Source organism: Ailuropoda melanoleuca, chromosome 13 (genome assembly GCF_002007445.2).
Source record: "Ailuropoda melanoleuca isolate Jingjing chromosome 13, ASM200744v2, whole genome shotgun sequence".
Taxonomy (NCBI): Eukaryota; Metazoa; Chordata; class Mammalia; order Carnivora; family Ursidae; genus Ailuropoda; species Ailuropoda melanoleuca.
Window position 1 is genome coordinate 49619393 of NC_048230.1, and position 17995 is coordinate 49637387.

Here is a 17995-nt window from a genome sequence, read left to right on the forward strand (position 1 = left end):
GGCAAGGAAGCCAAAGGTGGGGTGCTGTCTCGGAACCCCCCAGGACAGATGTGGATCCATAAGTCTACAAACACTTCAGAGCGCAGGCCGACGGCTTGGATGTGCGCCCGGGCACAGATGTGTCCCAAGATCCACGTCCACCACAGGCGACATCTTCCCTCCCCCTTGCTCTCCCCCAACTTTCTCCCTTAGGTTCTGTCTCTCCTCTTTCTCTCTTTCCTGCGTCTCCTGCTTAGTTCTTTGGACCTGCCTCCTTGCTCTTTCTTTGTCTCTGTTGCTCCCCTTTCTCCCTTTCAGTTCTCTTTCCCTCCCTCCCTCCTCTCTGGGGTCTCCCTTCTTTTTCCCTCTCCTCTGTCCTCTCAGTGAATGGCAACCCAGTGGAGAATGGATCCCAGATCTACGCACCCCAGCCCCCATGCCTGCCCCACACAGCTTTGCTTTTCAGCACCCACATCGCTCATGAGGGCAGGAACAACCCGGCTAAATTAGCCTTCCAATCGCTTTCTCTCTGCTTCATTCACAAATCCAATAGCTTGTGGAGAATCTCCTTCCCAGACGCTCAGCACGTTCGTTCAAGGCTTGCCTGCCGCTCAGAGAGGATGGGGGGCAAGAGGTGACTAGTTTGGGTGCACAGTGTCTGTCCTCTCCTCCTCCTCCTCCTTCTCCCAGCTGCCTTGCCTCTGGGCTGCCACCCTAAACTGACTCACTGGGATGAGAAGGGGGGGCGGTGGAGGAGGAGTTGGGGTGGGGTGGGGGGAGGAAACCCGCCCTGGTCGGCTCCACAGTTTGCCTAGATGCTCTCCGGAGCAGGACGAGCTAATTACAGAGAGGCTGCTGGCTGCTGGGCACCCCAGGTTGGCCACTTTCACAGTGCTCCTGCGCTCACTGGGCTCCAAGCTGAAACTTTTCCAGGAGTATCTGAAAGGCCTGAATAGAAACATCGGGGGTCCTGCGCTCACTGGGCTCCAAGCTGAAACTTTTCCAGGAGTATCTGAAAGGCCTGAATAGAAACATCGGGGGTCCTGGGACCCAGCCAGGCAGAGAAGAGTCACCCACCAACCCCCTTGCCCTTCCAGGGATCTGCCTGGCTAGGGGTGTGCTCTGGAGGTAGGAGCGCACCGCGCCGGCTGGGCCAGGACAAGAGTTTGAGGGAGGCCTCTGTGCCCACTGCGAAGACTCTGGGGGAGGCGAGGACCAGGGGAAGGAGGGTAGTCGGCTGGAGGGCCTGAATGGCAGGAGGAGCTGCGCCAGAGGGCTGGGCGCGCTGCGCTGGTGTGCGCGCAACGCCTGGGGCTGTCTCCACCTCTTCTGGCAAGTTGGACCTATGAGTGCGCAGCTCGACTTACAACTATCAACAGCCGGGGCGGGTGAGAGCGTGTGAGCGCCGAGGGGGGCTCAGGACCCTTGCAACTTCTCCGCAGGACCCCAGCTGTAACGCTAGCGTCCGCCGCCGCTGGAGAGCTCCGCACCGGCGCCTCCTCTCCACGCATAGTGGAGGCGCCCCGGGGGGCCGTCCTGCCAGCCACAACGGGATGCCCACAGCCATGCTCCCCTACGCCTGCGTCCTGGTGCTTCTGGGAGGTAGGTGCCGCCCTCCCCCCACCGGCTCGCTGCCTGAGTTCGGAAGGGAGGGAGCTCGCCGTCTGATGTTCCTAGGGAAGTCCGTGGGGACTGCTGTGTGGGCCTATGCACTGGGCAGGTGATGCTGTGCTCTGCGTGCTCTTCTCCGCGCTCTTCTCTGGCCTCACCTGGCCGGCACCTGCAGCACCTCCAGGGTCCTGCACCACCGCGCCTCGTGCTCTCCCCTCCGGGCTGTGCGCCTGTGGGGGCCTGGTCTGCAGGCACCTGGAGCAGCCCCTTGTGCCAGCCCCCCCGGGGGGTGCGCCAGGGACCTCCAAGAAGATGCAGGAGGATCCCAGGCCCCCTGAAACCCCGGCGGCAAGTTATAAGCCCCGAATTCCTCGGACCAGGGCTGCAGGTTCTGGTCTCGCCCACTGAATCTTGACCCTGTGGGCGGGCGCTCAGGTTTGTGCCCTGCCCCAGAGCTTGGGGGAGAAGTCTGGGAGGGTGCAGTGCCCCTGAGCCCACGCTGGTGTCCAGCAAGCCTGATGGCGTGGAGGGAGGGCAGCCGAAGGACTCCAGGGAGAGGAGGCAGTGTCTTCTCGGGACTAACCGCTCTCCTGCTGGCTCTTCGTAGGGGGTGGGCATGGACAAAACTCTCTACAAAGGCCACCTGACCACAGTGTGTCACCATTGGCCAAAAGGACAAAAACAACCATAGTTGTGGAAGTGTGTACAGCACCAGGCTCAGCCCCAAGCACCCTCACATGGTGAAGGATTAAGAATTCTGGCCCTAGAGTCGGCTCACCTGGCTCAGAACCCAGATCACCCTCAACTGATGTGGCCTTGAGCAGGCATGTCCATTAGCTCTCTTAGCCTCAACCTTCTTGTCTGTCCAATGGGCTTACAAAATCCCACCTTCGCCTAGGATTGATGTGGGGGTACAAGAACGTTCACAGGGAAGCCCTTAGCACGCTGCCTGGCACCAGGGAAGTACTCAGTGGCAGCCAGTTGGACGGGGCTGTCCGCTCCCCCTGGGCACTCTGCTCCATTTACAGGCAAGGAACAGTCGATCTACCCACAGGAGCTCATCAACCGCACTCTTTGCTTCCCAACCCCGAAACTTCTAAGCAAGATAGTTGAAGAAGAGATGAAAGGGGTCTGAAGGAAGGTCAAGGGAGGGCTGGGTTAGCAGTGTGAGGAGTCCTGGCGATATCCACCAGAAGGATCTCCTTTGCTTCCTGCCAGGGCTGGAAGGGAGTAGTCGCACAGCTGTCCTTTGCCTCGGAGGCCTCCATCAATGCAGAAGCAGCCCAGGGCCACCCTGCTGGTCCCCAAGAGAGGTGGGGAGTGAGAAAGGGCGGAGGACAAGGTGAGAGCCTGGCCAAGGAGGTCCGCACTTTCCTCTGGGCGCAGAGGTGGAAAGAGGGCAGGGAGGAAGCTTCTCCGCACCCCCGGGGATGGGGCCGTCACGAGCAATAGGGCAGATCACCCCAGAAACCTGCAGTCTTGGTCACAGCACAGGGCTGCTGTGTTTGGCAGGCCCCGAATTCTCGTCATGCCAATAAAATCACTGCAAGTTGAGCACCGCGGCTCGCGCTCGGGGAGACCTGCTGCTTCACTCCCCGGCGACCTTTCGCCACAGCAAGGGCCACAGATCCCACAGGAGAGAGGCCAGGAGCGCCTGGGCCCCGGGAGGGCAGACAGAGGCCACTGCAGAGCCCGCCGCCCCTCGAGGCAGACACAGACACCAAAGAGGGGGACGGTCCCGTGCGGGCAGCCTTCACGTTCTCTGCTTTCAGCTCGGGCACCATTTTCCACTGAACACTTTTTTCAGAAGTTCTTTTCACCACTGGCTGCATCACCAGGCAACCGGATCCTTTTGCTTTCGTGAAAGGAAACAGAACCCAGTTAATCCTTTCGATACTTACATAATTTAGGTACCTGCGCCGGGGCATGCCTGAACGTCAAGTCTCCGGGTGTGCGAATTTGGTACAGGATGGCACACGAGGGGCCCCACCAAGTGAATTCCTACTGAGTACGCGCGCACACACACACACACACAGAGGGTTTCGCAGCCTCAGCACTACAGATGCTGTGGCCCAGATCATCCTCTGCTGTGGGGTGTCCTGTGCCTCTAAGGGTGTTTAGCAACATCCCTGCCCCTCCCCCCACCAGATGCCAGCGGCAGCATCTTCCCAGTTATGACAGTCGCAAAGGTCTCCAGACACCGCCCAGGTGTCCCCGGGGCGGGGGGGGGCACAAAATAGCCCCTGGTGGAGACCCACCGGTGTGGCGAGATCAGACTCAACTGGTAGCTTTTCCAATGAATCTGTCAAAACCACTGGGTCAGATGAATTTTGTTATTCTTGCTCTGAGCAATCAGGAAATCAAAGGCACAGTGGGGCCCCAAGCAAAACAACACAGCTTAGGTAGTTTCTAATTTGGCCGTTGATTTCTCCCTCCCTCTTGTCTCTGAAAACGTCCTCCTCAGGGATGACTGGAGCGGGGCCGTGGTCGCGGTTGGCTCCCCGCTGCAGCAGACCTTCCCCCAGACCCCGCGGTGCCAGACGTGTCTCGTGCCAGTTCACCAGCCTCCGGCTTTGGTTCGCTCCACAGCAATTTCTGGCTTTTAAAAATCTCCTTACTCAACAAGTTATGCTTGAGGGGGAAACATGAAAAAACCACAGCTGCTTCTTTTTTCCCCGCCCCCCTCATTTGTATTTCTTCTTGCTAATTTCAGTCCTGCTTTTATCTCGAGCCATAGACTTGGGGATGGCAAGTTATCATTTCGAGACAGATTAACGAGCCCAAAGTCACAGGCTATTCCATAATAAATGAGTCGTTGATGTGGGACTCTGTTTCAAAACCGAGAGTAAAAACTGGGAGGAGAATGAACTTACACAGGTTTATCTGAAAATCAAATGTGAATAAAGATCGGTAATTGAATTAGTTATTCAAAACAAAGAAAATTGTCACCGGAAACTTTCCCTTCCCGGGAACTGGTCATGGTGGCCAGCTGTTTAGCTTATCTCCTGACCAGGGCTCTAATCTCCAAATTCCAAATAACCAGCTCAAGGCAAATATAGCAGCTTTCTTAATTTCAAAACCATCTGGATGGCAGACCAGTTAGAAGCCACACATGAAGAAACATTTGTGCAATGTATTGGAAGTTAACTATGTTAATGAAAGCTTCAAGCCAGAATGAGTCCGATAAAACTTCCAAGATACAGTGCTTTCACCACCAGAGCCAGTCTAGAAAATGAAGATCGATAGCCCCGTGCAGAGGAAGGGAGGACACGGAAATCAGTTTGAACTTGAGGACAACGGAGCCGAGCTAGGGGGACGGTAGGGAAAGACCTAAATTCTGAAGTTGGCACCCCAGGGGGTGAATTGTGACCAGGGGGCTGGTGCTGCCGTTCCTTAAACCAGAATGGCTTTCAGGAGCCCTTTGTGCAAAGCCAGTCCCCTGTCCCCCTGGGATATTCAGACAGTTTCCAAAAGGAAACCACAAGCCCTGGTAAGTGAGCTGCAGAGCCGGAGCGGGGCGTGAATGTCAGAGCTCCCAGCTGGAGGGGCAGCCTGTGGTCCCACGGGTACTGATACAGCAAGGGGGTGGGGAGGGGCAGGACCGGTGCCCACCCAGGACCTCTACCTGTGTGCCTAGAGGCCAGCAGGGCTGGGCTGAATCCAACATGTTTTGTGCGCTCCAGGGAGCCTGAGAGCTGCACTGTGGGAACTGGACAAGACCCGGTTCCCATCCTAGCTCTGTCACCTTCCCATTCTGCCCCCAACGTCCCCATCAGTGAGTTGGGAATGATGCTCGATCTAGCCTCAAGCTGCGCATGAAGGGTTACGTGAGATGACCTGGGGTCAGGGCTTGACCGAGAACCTGGTGAATCCTCCATGCTCTTACTGCAAAGAGCCGGACCCTGCACGAAACTCCCCAGCCCCGCAGAGGGAAGAGGCAGGCCCCTGCTCTCTGTCGCCAGTTCAGCCTGAGTTTGCGTGAGTCTCTTAATGTCCGTCTCCTTCCCACTCTGATGTCGTGTGTGTCCCTGAGACACCATGACGGCTATAATGGTACTGACGACTGTGACATAATGAGTCACTGCTCGTCTTCAGTGGGGAACCGGGCTCCGCCGTCCTTGTACGCTGCCTCCTATAATCCTGCAGCCCCGGCTGCCGTCCTCAGTCCCCTTCCCTGTGGAATGGGAGCACGGGCAGCACCCACTGCCAGCATCGGGTGAGGCCAGCAGGGAGGTCCCACAGGAGGCCCGGTTCAGCGGCCGGCACTGGGGGCCTGCTGTGTACCCGTCCCTGCCAGGCGGCGGCACTAAAGACAAGATCAAAGGAGGCAGCTCCCCGTCCTCGTGGAAGCTGTGTCAAACGGGCCATGAAATCCTAAAGGAGCGATTAATGACGGGGGTGATGAGTGCTACCCAGAGTGTGTCCAGGGGCATGTGGCCTAGGCTGGCAGATGACGTGCAGCCGAAACCCGACGAAAGAGGAAGGGTTAACTGGAGGAGGAGGAATAATATCCAGGGAGAGGGACCAGCATGGGCAAAGGCCGAGGTGCGGAACAAAGCCGTGATGTGTTGGGGGAACCACAGAGGTGGCCCTGGGGCTGGCGAGGGGAGAGTGAAGGGCCACGGGGTGGATGTGGGTGAGCTCAGAAGCGAGCAGGGTTCTGTCATGGAGGCCCCTGGGGCCTTGGGAAGGAGCTGGATTTTGTGTCAAGGGCAGTGGAGCGTCCGCTGTAGGCTTTTTGGCTGGGGAGGAATGGGATGCCTCCAGAATGAGTGAGTTCCCCATCCCTGGAGGCATCTAAGAGCAAACTGAGTGACGTGGGGGCCAGCATTGGTAGGAAGTTGCCTGGATTTGATTCCAGCCCTGAAAGGGTATAAGGAGCTGAGCCAACCTCCTCATTCCAGGACTGCTGTTTCAACCCCCCACACGCTCCCCAAATCCAGAGCCTGGCGGTCACGCTGCTAAGGGTGATGCGCTATACTACCCAGTGGCCCACATGTCCGGCGGGCTCATGTTCTCTGTGGCACCCATGTCAGCAACAGGACCCATGGAGACAGTCCTGTCATGACCCCCACCTTACGGCATTCCCGGGGCGAGAAGCAGGTGGGACACACAGCCTCCCTCCAGCCACCACCCCTGGGTCCATTTTCTGGCTCCCCATGCCTCATCCCTTCTTTCCCCCACTGCCAACCCATCTCTCAGCCACTTACAGGGGGCACGTTGAGATTTAAAATGCTCATTTTCTGTTGAGATGTAGAGTGCAGGAAAGTGCACCAACTGGCATCCCTCATGAGGTATGGGACTCAGCCCCAGCCAGAGCTCTGTCCAGCTCAGCCGTGTTCCCCACTCGCCCTCTTCCTAGCATCTCTGTCCTCTCTCCTCCCCTTCGGGTTCTCCTCTGTCTCCATTTGACCCTCATCCCTACACATGTCACAGACAAGCTTTCTGCACCTCCGAGAAGATGGCGGTCTCCAGCTACCACCGTGATGCAGTCACAGGGAAGTCCTTTCTACCGCAGCCTCCACGCACACACATGCTGTTCCTTCTGCTTACAACACTGTTCCCTTCCCCCAGCCTTCCCTTCACCTGCACATTTGGGTATAAATTCCTAAGAGTGGAACTGCCATGGCAGAATGCATGTGACATTCTTTCACTGGCCCTCCTTCCCGAGGGGTTGCACCAGTCAACACTCCCCACAGATGGCCCACGGGAGGGCCAGTTTCCATCCTGGCCGACCCTCATCATTATCATTCTTTAAAAATCTTGCCAGCAGTAAATCTTGGTTGTTTAGATTTGCAATCCTTTGATTATGAGCAAACAGGAACATCTACTTATATTTTTATGGACCCCTTTTGTTGGTTTTCTTAGGGACTGTCTGTTCATAGCCTTTGCCCATTTTTGTATTGGACTTTTGAAAAACTCTTTTCTTCTTGTTGATTTATTAGTGCTCTTTATATATAGAAAATAAATTGTGTCCTGTGTATATTGCAGTTTTTTCCAGCCTACCATTTGTCCACCCAAGCTTTCCTCCTCCTTCTCACATCTATTGGAGCCTGTGCAGCGACACATGGTATCAGCTTAATGTGCATGTTTCCCCAGAGGGGAGAACAGATGGGCAGATATTCTTAACATAAATGACCACACGTTGAGTATATGTGCTAGAGAGAGAGAGACAGACTGACTTTCTCTGGGGAGAGGGGCATAGCTCAGGCGCCGTGCCAAGCGCACTGAATGCTTTCCCTTGTTTGATTCTTGTGACCCTCCCCCCCACACCGTGCAATGGGCACATTTTACAGAAGACGGAAGCAAGACCAGGCACCCAGGGCTGTCCAGCAGCAAGCCCAGGGCCCAGACTCGTGGGCCACAGAGCTTCATGCCTCAGCTGCCCCCTGCCAGTGATGGTCCAGCTCCAAGTGCAGGCAAGGGCATCCCTGCCCTGCTGCCTTCCTCAAAGAGCCAGGGTTCAGCGCCAAGTCTGTGCACCAGGAGATGCACTCACCCAAGGTGTCTGGGCCCGTGGTTTCCATGCATGACCTGACAAGGGGAGCACAGGGCAGAGACTGCAGACATGCCAGCAGGACGGCTCGCTAGATCTGCCAGGTACATGCTAAATCAGAGAGTCGTGGAAGTGGGAAGGACCCTAACTGTCCCTCTGCGAAGGTGGCAATGTGGGCTGGGCTCTGGAAGCCCCTTCCCACATTCAAACTCCAGCTACTCCCCTGGCTTGCTAATTACTTGATCCTTCTTGCCTCAGTTTCCTCCTTTACAAAATAACGCCTACACCATGTGTTGCTGTGAGGAGTAGGTGAGACGATCCGGGGTGGGGGGAAGGTTAGCACAGTGCTTGGTGGGGGTCACTCCCACCATCACTGAGGGACAGGATGCTGCCTGCAGGGTCCAGCCTTGGGACCTAGCTACACTGCTCCTTCTGGCCAGCTGCAAGGCATTCTGGGACAAAAGGAGCATGGCTGGGGAGGAAGGGTTAGAAATGGTGGCTGGACAGGGTCAGAGGAGGATGGGGGTGCAGAGTACAGGGAGGGGGGCCAGAAGCCCATTTGCAGCTTCTGCTGTTTGCTGGCAATCCGTGGCTTTGCTTGACTTCAATGCACCCTCCAGTGCCTGCCTGTCCCTGTGCGTCTGTGCCTCTTCACCTTTTCTTGTATGGAGACCGGGCTCCCTGGATGAGGGCACCCTCGTCATGCTCCAGCAGGACCTCATCTTCACGATTTACATCTGTAATGACCCTCTTTCTAACTCAGGTCACGTCCTGAGGTCCTGGGGGTTAAGACTTGAATGTATTTGGGGGGAGGGAGGAAAATCAGCCCACGACCCCTGGTATTGCATCTGAGCTCCCACTGCTGGGTGGGATGGCAGCGTCAAGCCATATCCAGGGGGAGTCCTTATTCTGTAAAAATAAACTAGAAGAGAGGCGCCTGGGTAGCTCAGTCAGTTAAGGGTCCCACTCTGGATTTTGGCTCAGGTCACAATCGAGCCCCGAGTCAGGCTCTGCGCTGGGCATGGAGCCTGCTTTTCTCGCTCTCCCTCTGCCCCTCCTGCCGTCTCTTAAAAAACATTTCAAGAAAATAGACTAGAGGGAAACACAGGCGGTGAAGGGTGATCTCCCTGTTTCTCCCGTACGTCCTACAGGGTCAGCGGCATGTGGGCTGGGTTCGCCACCTCCCAGACTGGCAGCCCCCCTCCCTGGTTTGCCAGGACCCCGGCAGGAGAGAACCTGCCCCGGCTGCAGGGTGGGGCGTCCTGGTATTGGCCGTGGACTCACCCCCGAAGGGCACCAGGGTCCTGGGCCGCAGAGCAGCAATTCAGCAGGCGAGGGTTCCCGAGGAGTTGATTTGGGGAACCATCCAGACATTTGGACAGGCCCCTGCCCCCCTCCATGCTACAAGGTTACGGGGATGCCAAAGGTGTCCTGTCAAGCAGATGGGACTTCAGGATGGGGAACTAGAGTCCATCCGTCTAGGGCAACTGAGGCCAGGCCAGAGCTCTGGACGGACCAGTGACAGCAACAGCTAACGTCCCCTGGCACACGCTCTCATCGAGGTCCGTAGCGGACTCACGTTATTGCTTCACAGCCACCTTGGGATTTGGTCCCTCTGTCATTGCCCTTTGACCGCCGAGGAAATGGAGGCGACTGGGTTAGGGGGCTTCAGAAGGACAGAGCCCTGGAAAGATTGCAACGTGGCAGGCTCTTGGGTGCTCAGGAGCCATCCAGAGCATGAGGATGCCAGGCCCCATAGGCCCAGAGCTCACGGCTCCCTGTGGCTCTGAGGTGTGGACGGTCTCTGCGCAGGCCGCCCAGGGGCTGGAAGACCCACCACTGACCACAGAGAGGAACCTGGGGCCCTTCACCAGCGCCAGCGAGAGTCGCTGTGCTATTTGTTGGTCCCTTCGCCCTGAGGAATCCCCACACCCCGACCCCCTTCTCGAGTCTTCTTTGCTTGAAGCAAAATGCAATGGACAAATGCCCCCTTCTGCTAACAGCAAAATTCCCCTCATTGACTCCCATCCTAGAGGACGTGGCAGTCAAGGTGCCTCCCCTCCAGCTGGGCTGGAGGCTCAGGCTGGGCAAATACGATACTTGCACCAGGACCTCGAATCTTCGTGCAGCGACGAGAAGCTTGAATGCATCACGCCTACAGAGGGTGTCCTAGAGAAACTCCAGAGCGCTTCCCACCAACTGGATTCCCAGGGCCTCCCTCAGGTCAGTGAGGACCCACGCCCTTCGAAGGAGTTCCCTTTCAGTTTACATGAGTCCGGCGTGGCCTCTGTTGCTTACAACCACAGCACCTAACCAAAGCCTCCAGTGTCCATTTTGAGACCATGCGCTTTGCACAGTTAGCTAAACGGTGTCCACACTTTGGTCCCCATTGTTAGCTATCCCCAGAGCTCAACGGGCATTACAAAATCTGATCTGCCGTCCCCCAGTCTGAGTATTAAATTATACAGAGAAGGGGAAGAAAAGCAATAGCTCACACCCAACCCCACTCTTTCCAAAAAACAAATGCATAAAAACAGAGAGCAAGACACGGATATATTTAGCTTGGAATTGCCAGTGACCACAGTAAAACTAAATTACTTGTTCTTTGAAATATACAATTAGAGTTGTTTTAACATGTGTTTTTGGTGGTTGGGTGTGGTTTCTAGATAGTTTGGAACTTAAGTCTACTGTTTAGCCCATCAGCTTTATCCAAATCTGTTGGGCTCTAATTTCCTTAACAGCAACCCACAGTTACTGAAATGAAAACCAACTTGCCAGTGATTAAGAGGGCCTGGCGTTTTACAGTGATTGACGTTCGGACTTGTTTTTTCTTCTACGGTCTTACAACATTTCGTCTTCATTTGCCTTTTACAAAAAGGATCGATTTAAAGGAACCAGGGACAAAAATAATAAGGTAACCATTGGTATCTCAGAGAAGGTAACAACTCTGGTATCTCGGAGAAGGTTTCCTAGCAAACCGCACCCCAAGCGTTCAGGGACTGTAAGTGCCTGCTTGGGGCAACTCAAAAACTGTGGCTCTGGTGCTGATGGGGCAAAGGGACAGCCTGGCTTCCCAAAACGTCGGCGTGCAGGGTACCCGTGAAGGGCTAAGTCCGTTCCTATCCAGGGCATTCACTATTGCATTCAGTACTGCCCTGGGGAAGACAGGCTGGGACCCTGAGCCCCCCCACAGGCTGTAAGGGCTTCACCAAGGACAGAGAGTCACCTGGAATTTGCATATTCATCGCCAGAGAGATCCCTCCCCGTGTTTGAGGCCAGAGCTGCTGGGGTTCATTATTAACAGGGTGGAACATGCTCCCTGTTTACAGAGATAATTTGCTCGGAAAGTTCTTTTCTTTTTTTAATCCCACTTAAGGACAAAGACAAACCTCTCTCTCCCTCCTCCAAATCCTAATTCGAGGAGCTCAGGTGAATGAGCATGTTTCTACTGGGTTTTCAGATAACTTCATGTAACTTCAGCTCAGTGGTGGAAATATTTCTCCATTCGAATATTCTGTTCTTCACAGACATTCAGGGGGTGCATACAGTGCGCCAGGCACTCTTCTATCCCCTGGGGTACAGTGACACGACAGTGACCAAGATGGGCCTGGCATGGCCCTCGTGGGGTCCACATTCTAGTTGGGTGCTGGGGTTGGGGCAGGGAGGACGGTGCAGGCAGTAAATAAGAAAACGAATGAGAAAATGACCAGTGATGACATCTCTGTGAAAAGAAGAAAAGCAAGGTGTGGTGCGATCGATGGGGGCTGCCAGGTGAAGCGTCCCTGGAAGGAGGTGACTTTGAAGCTCGCTCCGAAAAGACAAAATGTAAAGAAGTCGGTCACAGAAGGATCTGGGACGAAAGGAACCTGAGTCAGGGGCACAGCAGGTGCAGAGGCCCTAAGACAGAAGTCTCTTTGGCCGGTTTAAGGAACGGGAGGAAAATCAGAGCAGCCGGCGTGGGAGAGGGTGATGGAGACAAGTCAGAAAGGTGGGCAGGGCCGCTCGCGTGGGAGTGGAAGGCCTCGGACAAGGTTGTGGTCAAGTTCAGTGGCAAATTTAGGGGTTCAAAAAGGCTCTCTGGTTGCTGGACGGAGAATGGACCTCTGGGAGGCAGCGAGGAAGGCCGGGCTGTACTGGCAGAGAGGGACAGAGCCAGAACTATCTCCCAACAGATGCGAAGGCAGAACACCAGGACTTGTCACTGGATTGGATGTGGGGCCGTGTGAGTGTCCTGGGGCAGCCGGAACAAGGTACCACCAGCTAGAGGGCTTAAAACAACAGAAATGTATTCCTTCCTAGTTCCGGAGGCTGGAAGTCCAAAGTCAATGTCTCCACAGGGCTATGCTCCCTCCAGAGGCTCCCCAGGAGGCTCCTTCCTCACCCCCTCCAGCTTCTGGAGGGTCCAAGTGTTGCTCGGCGTGTGGCCATGTCCCTCCAGCCTCTGCCTCTGTCTCTGCACGGCATTGCTCCCTGTGTCTCCTGGGTCTGTGTCCAAATCTCTGTCTTCTCAGAACACCAGTTACTGAACCAGGGCCCATCCTCATCTAGCATGATGTCATCTTAGCTTGATGACCTCTGCAAAAACCCCATTTCCAAGATCATATTCACAGGTCCTGGGAGTTAGGACTTGGTGTCTCTTTTTGGGGAACACAATTCAACCCACAACATGGGATAAAGAGATGACTCCCAGATGTGTGGTCTGATATTAGGAGGATGATGGAACCTGGGGAAGGGGGATGGAGACTGCGGTGGTTGGACCACCATGTACTGTTGGGTAGGTTGTTCACTCTACAAGAGTGAAATGCTGTCTGTGCTCCACAAGCCCAGCCAGGGGCCCTGGTGGGGGCTGTGCCTGACCAGAGGGTCACCTTTTTCTAACTCACTTTCTAACTTCCTTACTAGCCCTATGGGCTAGCTGTAGCCCATGTGGATTGGACTGGAGGTGGGGGAAAATCAAGAATCCCATTTGGCTGTATGGCGCTCCAGTTACCCAAGAGCGGGGATGTTCTTAGCTATGTTAGCACACCCAGAAGGCTCTGTGTCCTGATTGAAGCCACGGTCCCTCCTTCACAGAACTCACAGAGGTGGCTGCAGAGAGAGGTGCGTGGATGGCAGCAGATACAAAATCCCAGTGCAGGTGGGAGACACTCTAAGACAGCATGCTGCCCCCCTTGGAGAACAAGAAAAGTCCTCCCGAGCACAGGTGTTTGGGTGAGGTCTTGGGGGACAAGTAGGAGTCGGCCAAGAGGACAGGAGGAAGGGTGTCCCTACTACCAACATTTCTGGCTTCCAGCGGCGGTAGGAGGCAGACAGACAGAAGAGGGCATGTCGCAGTGGCCCCCAGCCTGGTGCAGGAGCCTGGGCTCCATCCGATACCAGCGGGGGGCCTGTCAGGGTATAGCCCAGGAGCGACACCCTGGGGTCGGCACAGCAAGCTCGTACCAAGCTCACTCTGACAGCCTGCGTGGTCGAAGTGGGAGGCTTTCTGTTGTTTTCTAACTAGGTATTGTCTTTGTTTAAAAGCCAAAATACCAGATTTCTCCATCACAGGATCTCGTGGGAGACAGAAACACCTGGTGCAGAGTAGGCACGCGCCTAGAACACCTGTTGGAAGATTAAGTGGAGGAACTACCGGTGTAGCCAGGTGGGAGTGAGGCCAAGCTGGGTGACAGAGCTTAGCAGGCTTGAGTATCTCTGAAAAGGGCCAGAGAACGGAGGTAGAAGGTTCTGGAGAAGGGGAGGGGCACAGAGCTTGGGAGAGGAGCTGTGGGGAGGGGCAGGGAAAGGGGGACTCTGGAGCCCAGGGGTCCCTACACTCCGTGACTCTGAGAACGTGTCTTGCTGAAGGAGGTGGGATGTCACCCCCAGCGCGGGCCAAGCAGCTCTGGGAAGTGAGGAAGGCTTGAAAGGGAGCCCAAGGGGAAGGGGAACAGCTGACCCCGAGGGGCCACAGCTCGACCGCCAGCACGTCTGGGGGCTTTTCTCCAGCAGCTCCTGGGCAAGGAAGGTGGGTCCGGTGAGCGCTCTTTATGATACCAAACACCCAGGTGGCTCTGGGAAGGCTGGTGGCCGATGAGAGTGAGAAATCGGAGGGCTGGCGTGGCTGTGGTCGGAGGGGGGAGGTGCCCCCAATCCCCCCTTCCCCTCCCTCCCCCTGTTCTGGAGCCTCTTCTGCTGGCCTCGTGGCCGTCGGAGGCAGCACAGCGCCCTCCAGCCTCCCTCGAAGCTGGCGGGCCACCAGCCTGGCCATGTGTGTGACTAACAGGACGGGCACTCCTGTCCCTCCTCCCTCCCCGATGGAGAGGCAGACACGCTCGGAGCCCGTCTGGCGGGACACACAGGTGACGGTCACATCTAGGCATGGGGCAGAGCAGAAACAGACTTCCAGCTGGCTTCCTCGACGGCCCCTCAGCGTCCCGCCATAGCAGCCACAGCTGTGTGCTCGTGAGCACAGCAGGTGCGGGGAGGGAGGAATTAGAGGCTTCTGGAGCCAAGACGGGGACGGGCCTCACAGGTGGACACGCGACGGACCCGAGACTCTAAGGAAGGGGAGGGAGATGTGAGAGCCGTGCCAGTGGCTGGAGATGACATCCACCAGGAGGTGTCACCATGGCAGGGTGGGGGGATGCCTCCAAGGACAAGGTGCTTTGGCCCAAGAGAGGAGGAGGCGTGTTCTAGAAGCTGCAGTAGCTCAGGGTCTGCGGCCGGGGACACGGACACGCAGGTGGGGTGACCAAGGCGATCGGGGACGGGGCTGCGGGTTCGGCTGGCGCCCAGACCTGGACAGAACTCAGGTGGCCACTTCGCACGGGCTCTCCTCAAAGTGCTCCCTTGGTCCCGCCGGCCCCTTAGGACCCTTTCCTGGTCAAGCGTGTCCCTGTCCGCTCCCACCTGGACCAGTGGCACGTGGCCTTTCTGTTTTCAGAGGCCAATTCAGGAAAATGGGGGATGTGAACGGCATCCTTTTTCTTTTGTTTTGAAAGCCAAAAAATTAGATCCTTGTTAATCAGGCACTGTGATGTTTGAACAGCATTAAGCAGCCTTTCATGGGCTCCCGGTCAGTGAGGGCGTTCATTCTGGAGGCTGAGACCTGAGCGGCGCACAGCCAGCCTACACCAGGCTCTGGTTATAATGCTGGCCCCTCGGAACAAATTTCATTATTGAACAAGACACTTTTGAAGCTAGTTTACATTGTCTTTGCTTGGCTGACCTTGTATGCTATTGAATTGGAAAATGTAGTTTGTATTGTAAGGCCTCTTAATAATGTATTTTTTTTTTTTTGAAACAAGGGACTTTTCCATTGCAAATGAGACAAAGAACACCATATTTAGCACAAAGAATGCCTCAGTCTGTTTTGAAACATAATTTTCATTAGCCAGGTTTTTCACCGTAACAAGGATTTAAATTTTATTTTAAAAACAGCCTGCCCCCAAACCTAACAATACATATTTATGTATATTCCTCCATTTAAAAAGGCCTGGAAAGATACACAAACTAATAATAATGGTTGTTGCCAGGAAGGGGGAAGAATGTTGAGTGTACTAATAGGGGGTTTTGCTTCCCTATGTTGGATTATTTTTTAATAATGACAGTGTATCAGTGGAGGCCGGATAGGGTCCTGCCTCCCACCAGCAGTGTGAGCTCAGGCAAGTGATACAGGTTGAACTGTGTTCCCCCCCAATTCATACGTTGAAACTCTAACCCCAGCACCTCAGAATACAACCTTATTTGCAATAGGGTCTTTACAGAGCTGATGGAGTAAGACTGAGGTCACTGGGGTGGGCCCTACTCCACCACGGCTGCTGTTAGGAGGAGGGGACACCTGGAAGGCATATGAAGACACAGGAAAAAGAAGACAACCACCTATAAGCCCAAGAGAGAAGCCTGGAAGGAACCAACCCTGCCCACACCTTGATCTGGGACTTCCAGCCTCCAGAACTGGGAGAGAATCCATTTCTGTGGTGGAACCCCCCAGTGCGTGGTGCTTTGCCCCAGGCAGCTAATAGTAAGTCACGAGGGGGTCCGGGTTCCTCGTCTGTGGAGTGGGGTGTCAGAGTGGACCCGAGTTAGACACAGAGCCGCAGACGTGACCCTACACAGATGCAGTCTCCTGCTCGTCCCCCCACAACCACCTCCTCCAGCCTCCACCCAGGCTGCCCTACGCCTGCCCTTCCACCTGCTCTCCCACCAGCACCACTGGGCCAGCTTCCTGCACATGCTGTGAGTGATTTGGGAAGGATCAGTATCACCAGATCTCACCCAGACTGGCCAATTTCAGAGACCTGCACCGTTCTCTGCCTTCTCTTGTTCAGTCCCTGGACAGACCCCTTAAATCCCTGGAACATTTGTCAAGCCTCCTGTGCCCTCTCCAAGGGTTCCCCAGACTGACCCCATCCCCGTCGTCTCCGTGGGGCTCCTTCTGAGCGTGCCCTGCCCTCCTCCTTCTCCCTGTTTCTGGAGGCCCCCAGCGCCAGGAGGCCCACCCAGCTCCCCATGGTCTGCTCTGATGCCGCTGCTTCCTTGTGGCTTTGCTCCTACTCTCCTAATACGCTCCTCGTGCAGGCTGCTGCCCCTTAAAGCAGTGTGGCCAGCGGGCACCGAATGCTGCCACTTCTGCAATTTTAAACGGTCTAGCAGCCACGTTTTTAAAAGGTAAGCAGAATGAGATGAAATTATATAATTACCTACTTTAACTCATGTTTAATTATATATTTAATTCGACATTTTCTTTAACCCAGCAGAGCCAAAATATTGTTATTTCAACATGTAATCGATATTTTAGAATTATTGAGATGGTTCACATTCTTTTTTCACAGGAAGTCCTCAAAGTCTGGTGTGTGGTTTTACACTTACAGCACATCCCACTTCAGACACAAGATTTCCATCGGAAATACTCTATCTGTATTTAGTTTTCACACAATTCACAGTTGGAAAGGACAGGCACCTACCCAAGGGGTCCCAAAATGTACGTTCTCCGATCACTGAACTGAATTTTAGTTTTCAAATTTAAATTAAATTTAAAATCCCATTCCTGAGGTAAGAACTAAGGAAATCTGAATAAAGTCTAAACTTCGGTTAATGATGATGTATTGATATAATGCAAGACGCTAACAGGAAGGGGGGATATGAGGTCTCTGTACTATCTTCCCAACTCCTCTGTAAATCTGAAACTCTGCTCAATTTAGTTTGTTACTAATTCAAAGTCTCAGCTCCTCGGTCACACTGGCCAGATGTAGGTGTCCACACCAACTGGCCCCATCGCCTCTGAGCATCTGTGCCCTGACTGCTCCCTGCTCCTGTGGACACCCACGTTGCCCAGACTGGCCTCAGAGAAAGAAGGGCTTGGGTGCGTCCTTCCCAGTCCATTCCTCAGGCCCTCCCAGTGGACCCCACCCCAGGGGGCCTCCCTAGAGACCCAAAGAGACGTCAGTCCCCAGGCCAGACTCAGGCCTGTACCTGCCACTCGAGCCTCCACCCCTCAGGCAGACTCAACTCCCCAAACCCCAATCACCGCACCCTCCCCCAGACCTGCTCTGCCGGCAGGGCTCTCAGCTCCAAGGCCCCCACCATCCCCCACCAGCCCACGCAGTGACCCAGGGCCACCCTTGCAGCTGGCCCTACAGCCCCTGCTCAGAGCCACTCCTGCAGTGTCGCTCTGCAGGGGGACCTCAGGACCAGTCTGCGAACTCAGGCATTTATTACAATACATACACGCAATTCGAATAGTGGCTTTTGTATTTCATAGCATTTGGGAAACCTACTTTTTTTTTCCCACTTCACAGTAGATCAGAGTCTTATTACTGACACCCTGTTTCTTCCGTGCACAGTCCAGGCCTCCCCCATCCTTGCCTGGCCCACCAGAAAGCCCCCAGGGGTCTCCTGCCCCGGCACCCTCCACTCTGTAGGCTC

At 55.1% G+C, this 17995-nt stretch overlaps 1 protein-coding gene across 1 annotated transcript in view; it reads left to right on the forward strand.

The window, feature by feature from the left end:
- The first annotated feature begins 944 nt into the window (after positions 1 to 944).
- APCDD1L (APC down-regulated 1 like) overlaps positions 945 to 17995 on the forward strand; it is a 51584-nt gene continuing 34533 nt past the window's right edge. The window contains exon 1 of the mRNA XM_019795612.2: positions 945 to 1581. Coding sequence (XP_019651171.1) covers positions 1533 to 1581 — 49 coding nt within the window. The 5' untranslated portion in view covers positions 945 to 1532. The remainder of the gene's footprint in view (positions 1582 to 17995) is intronic.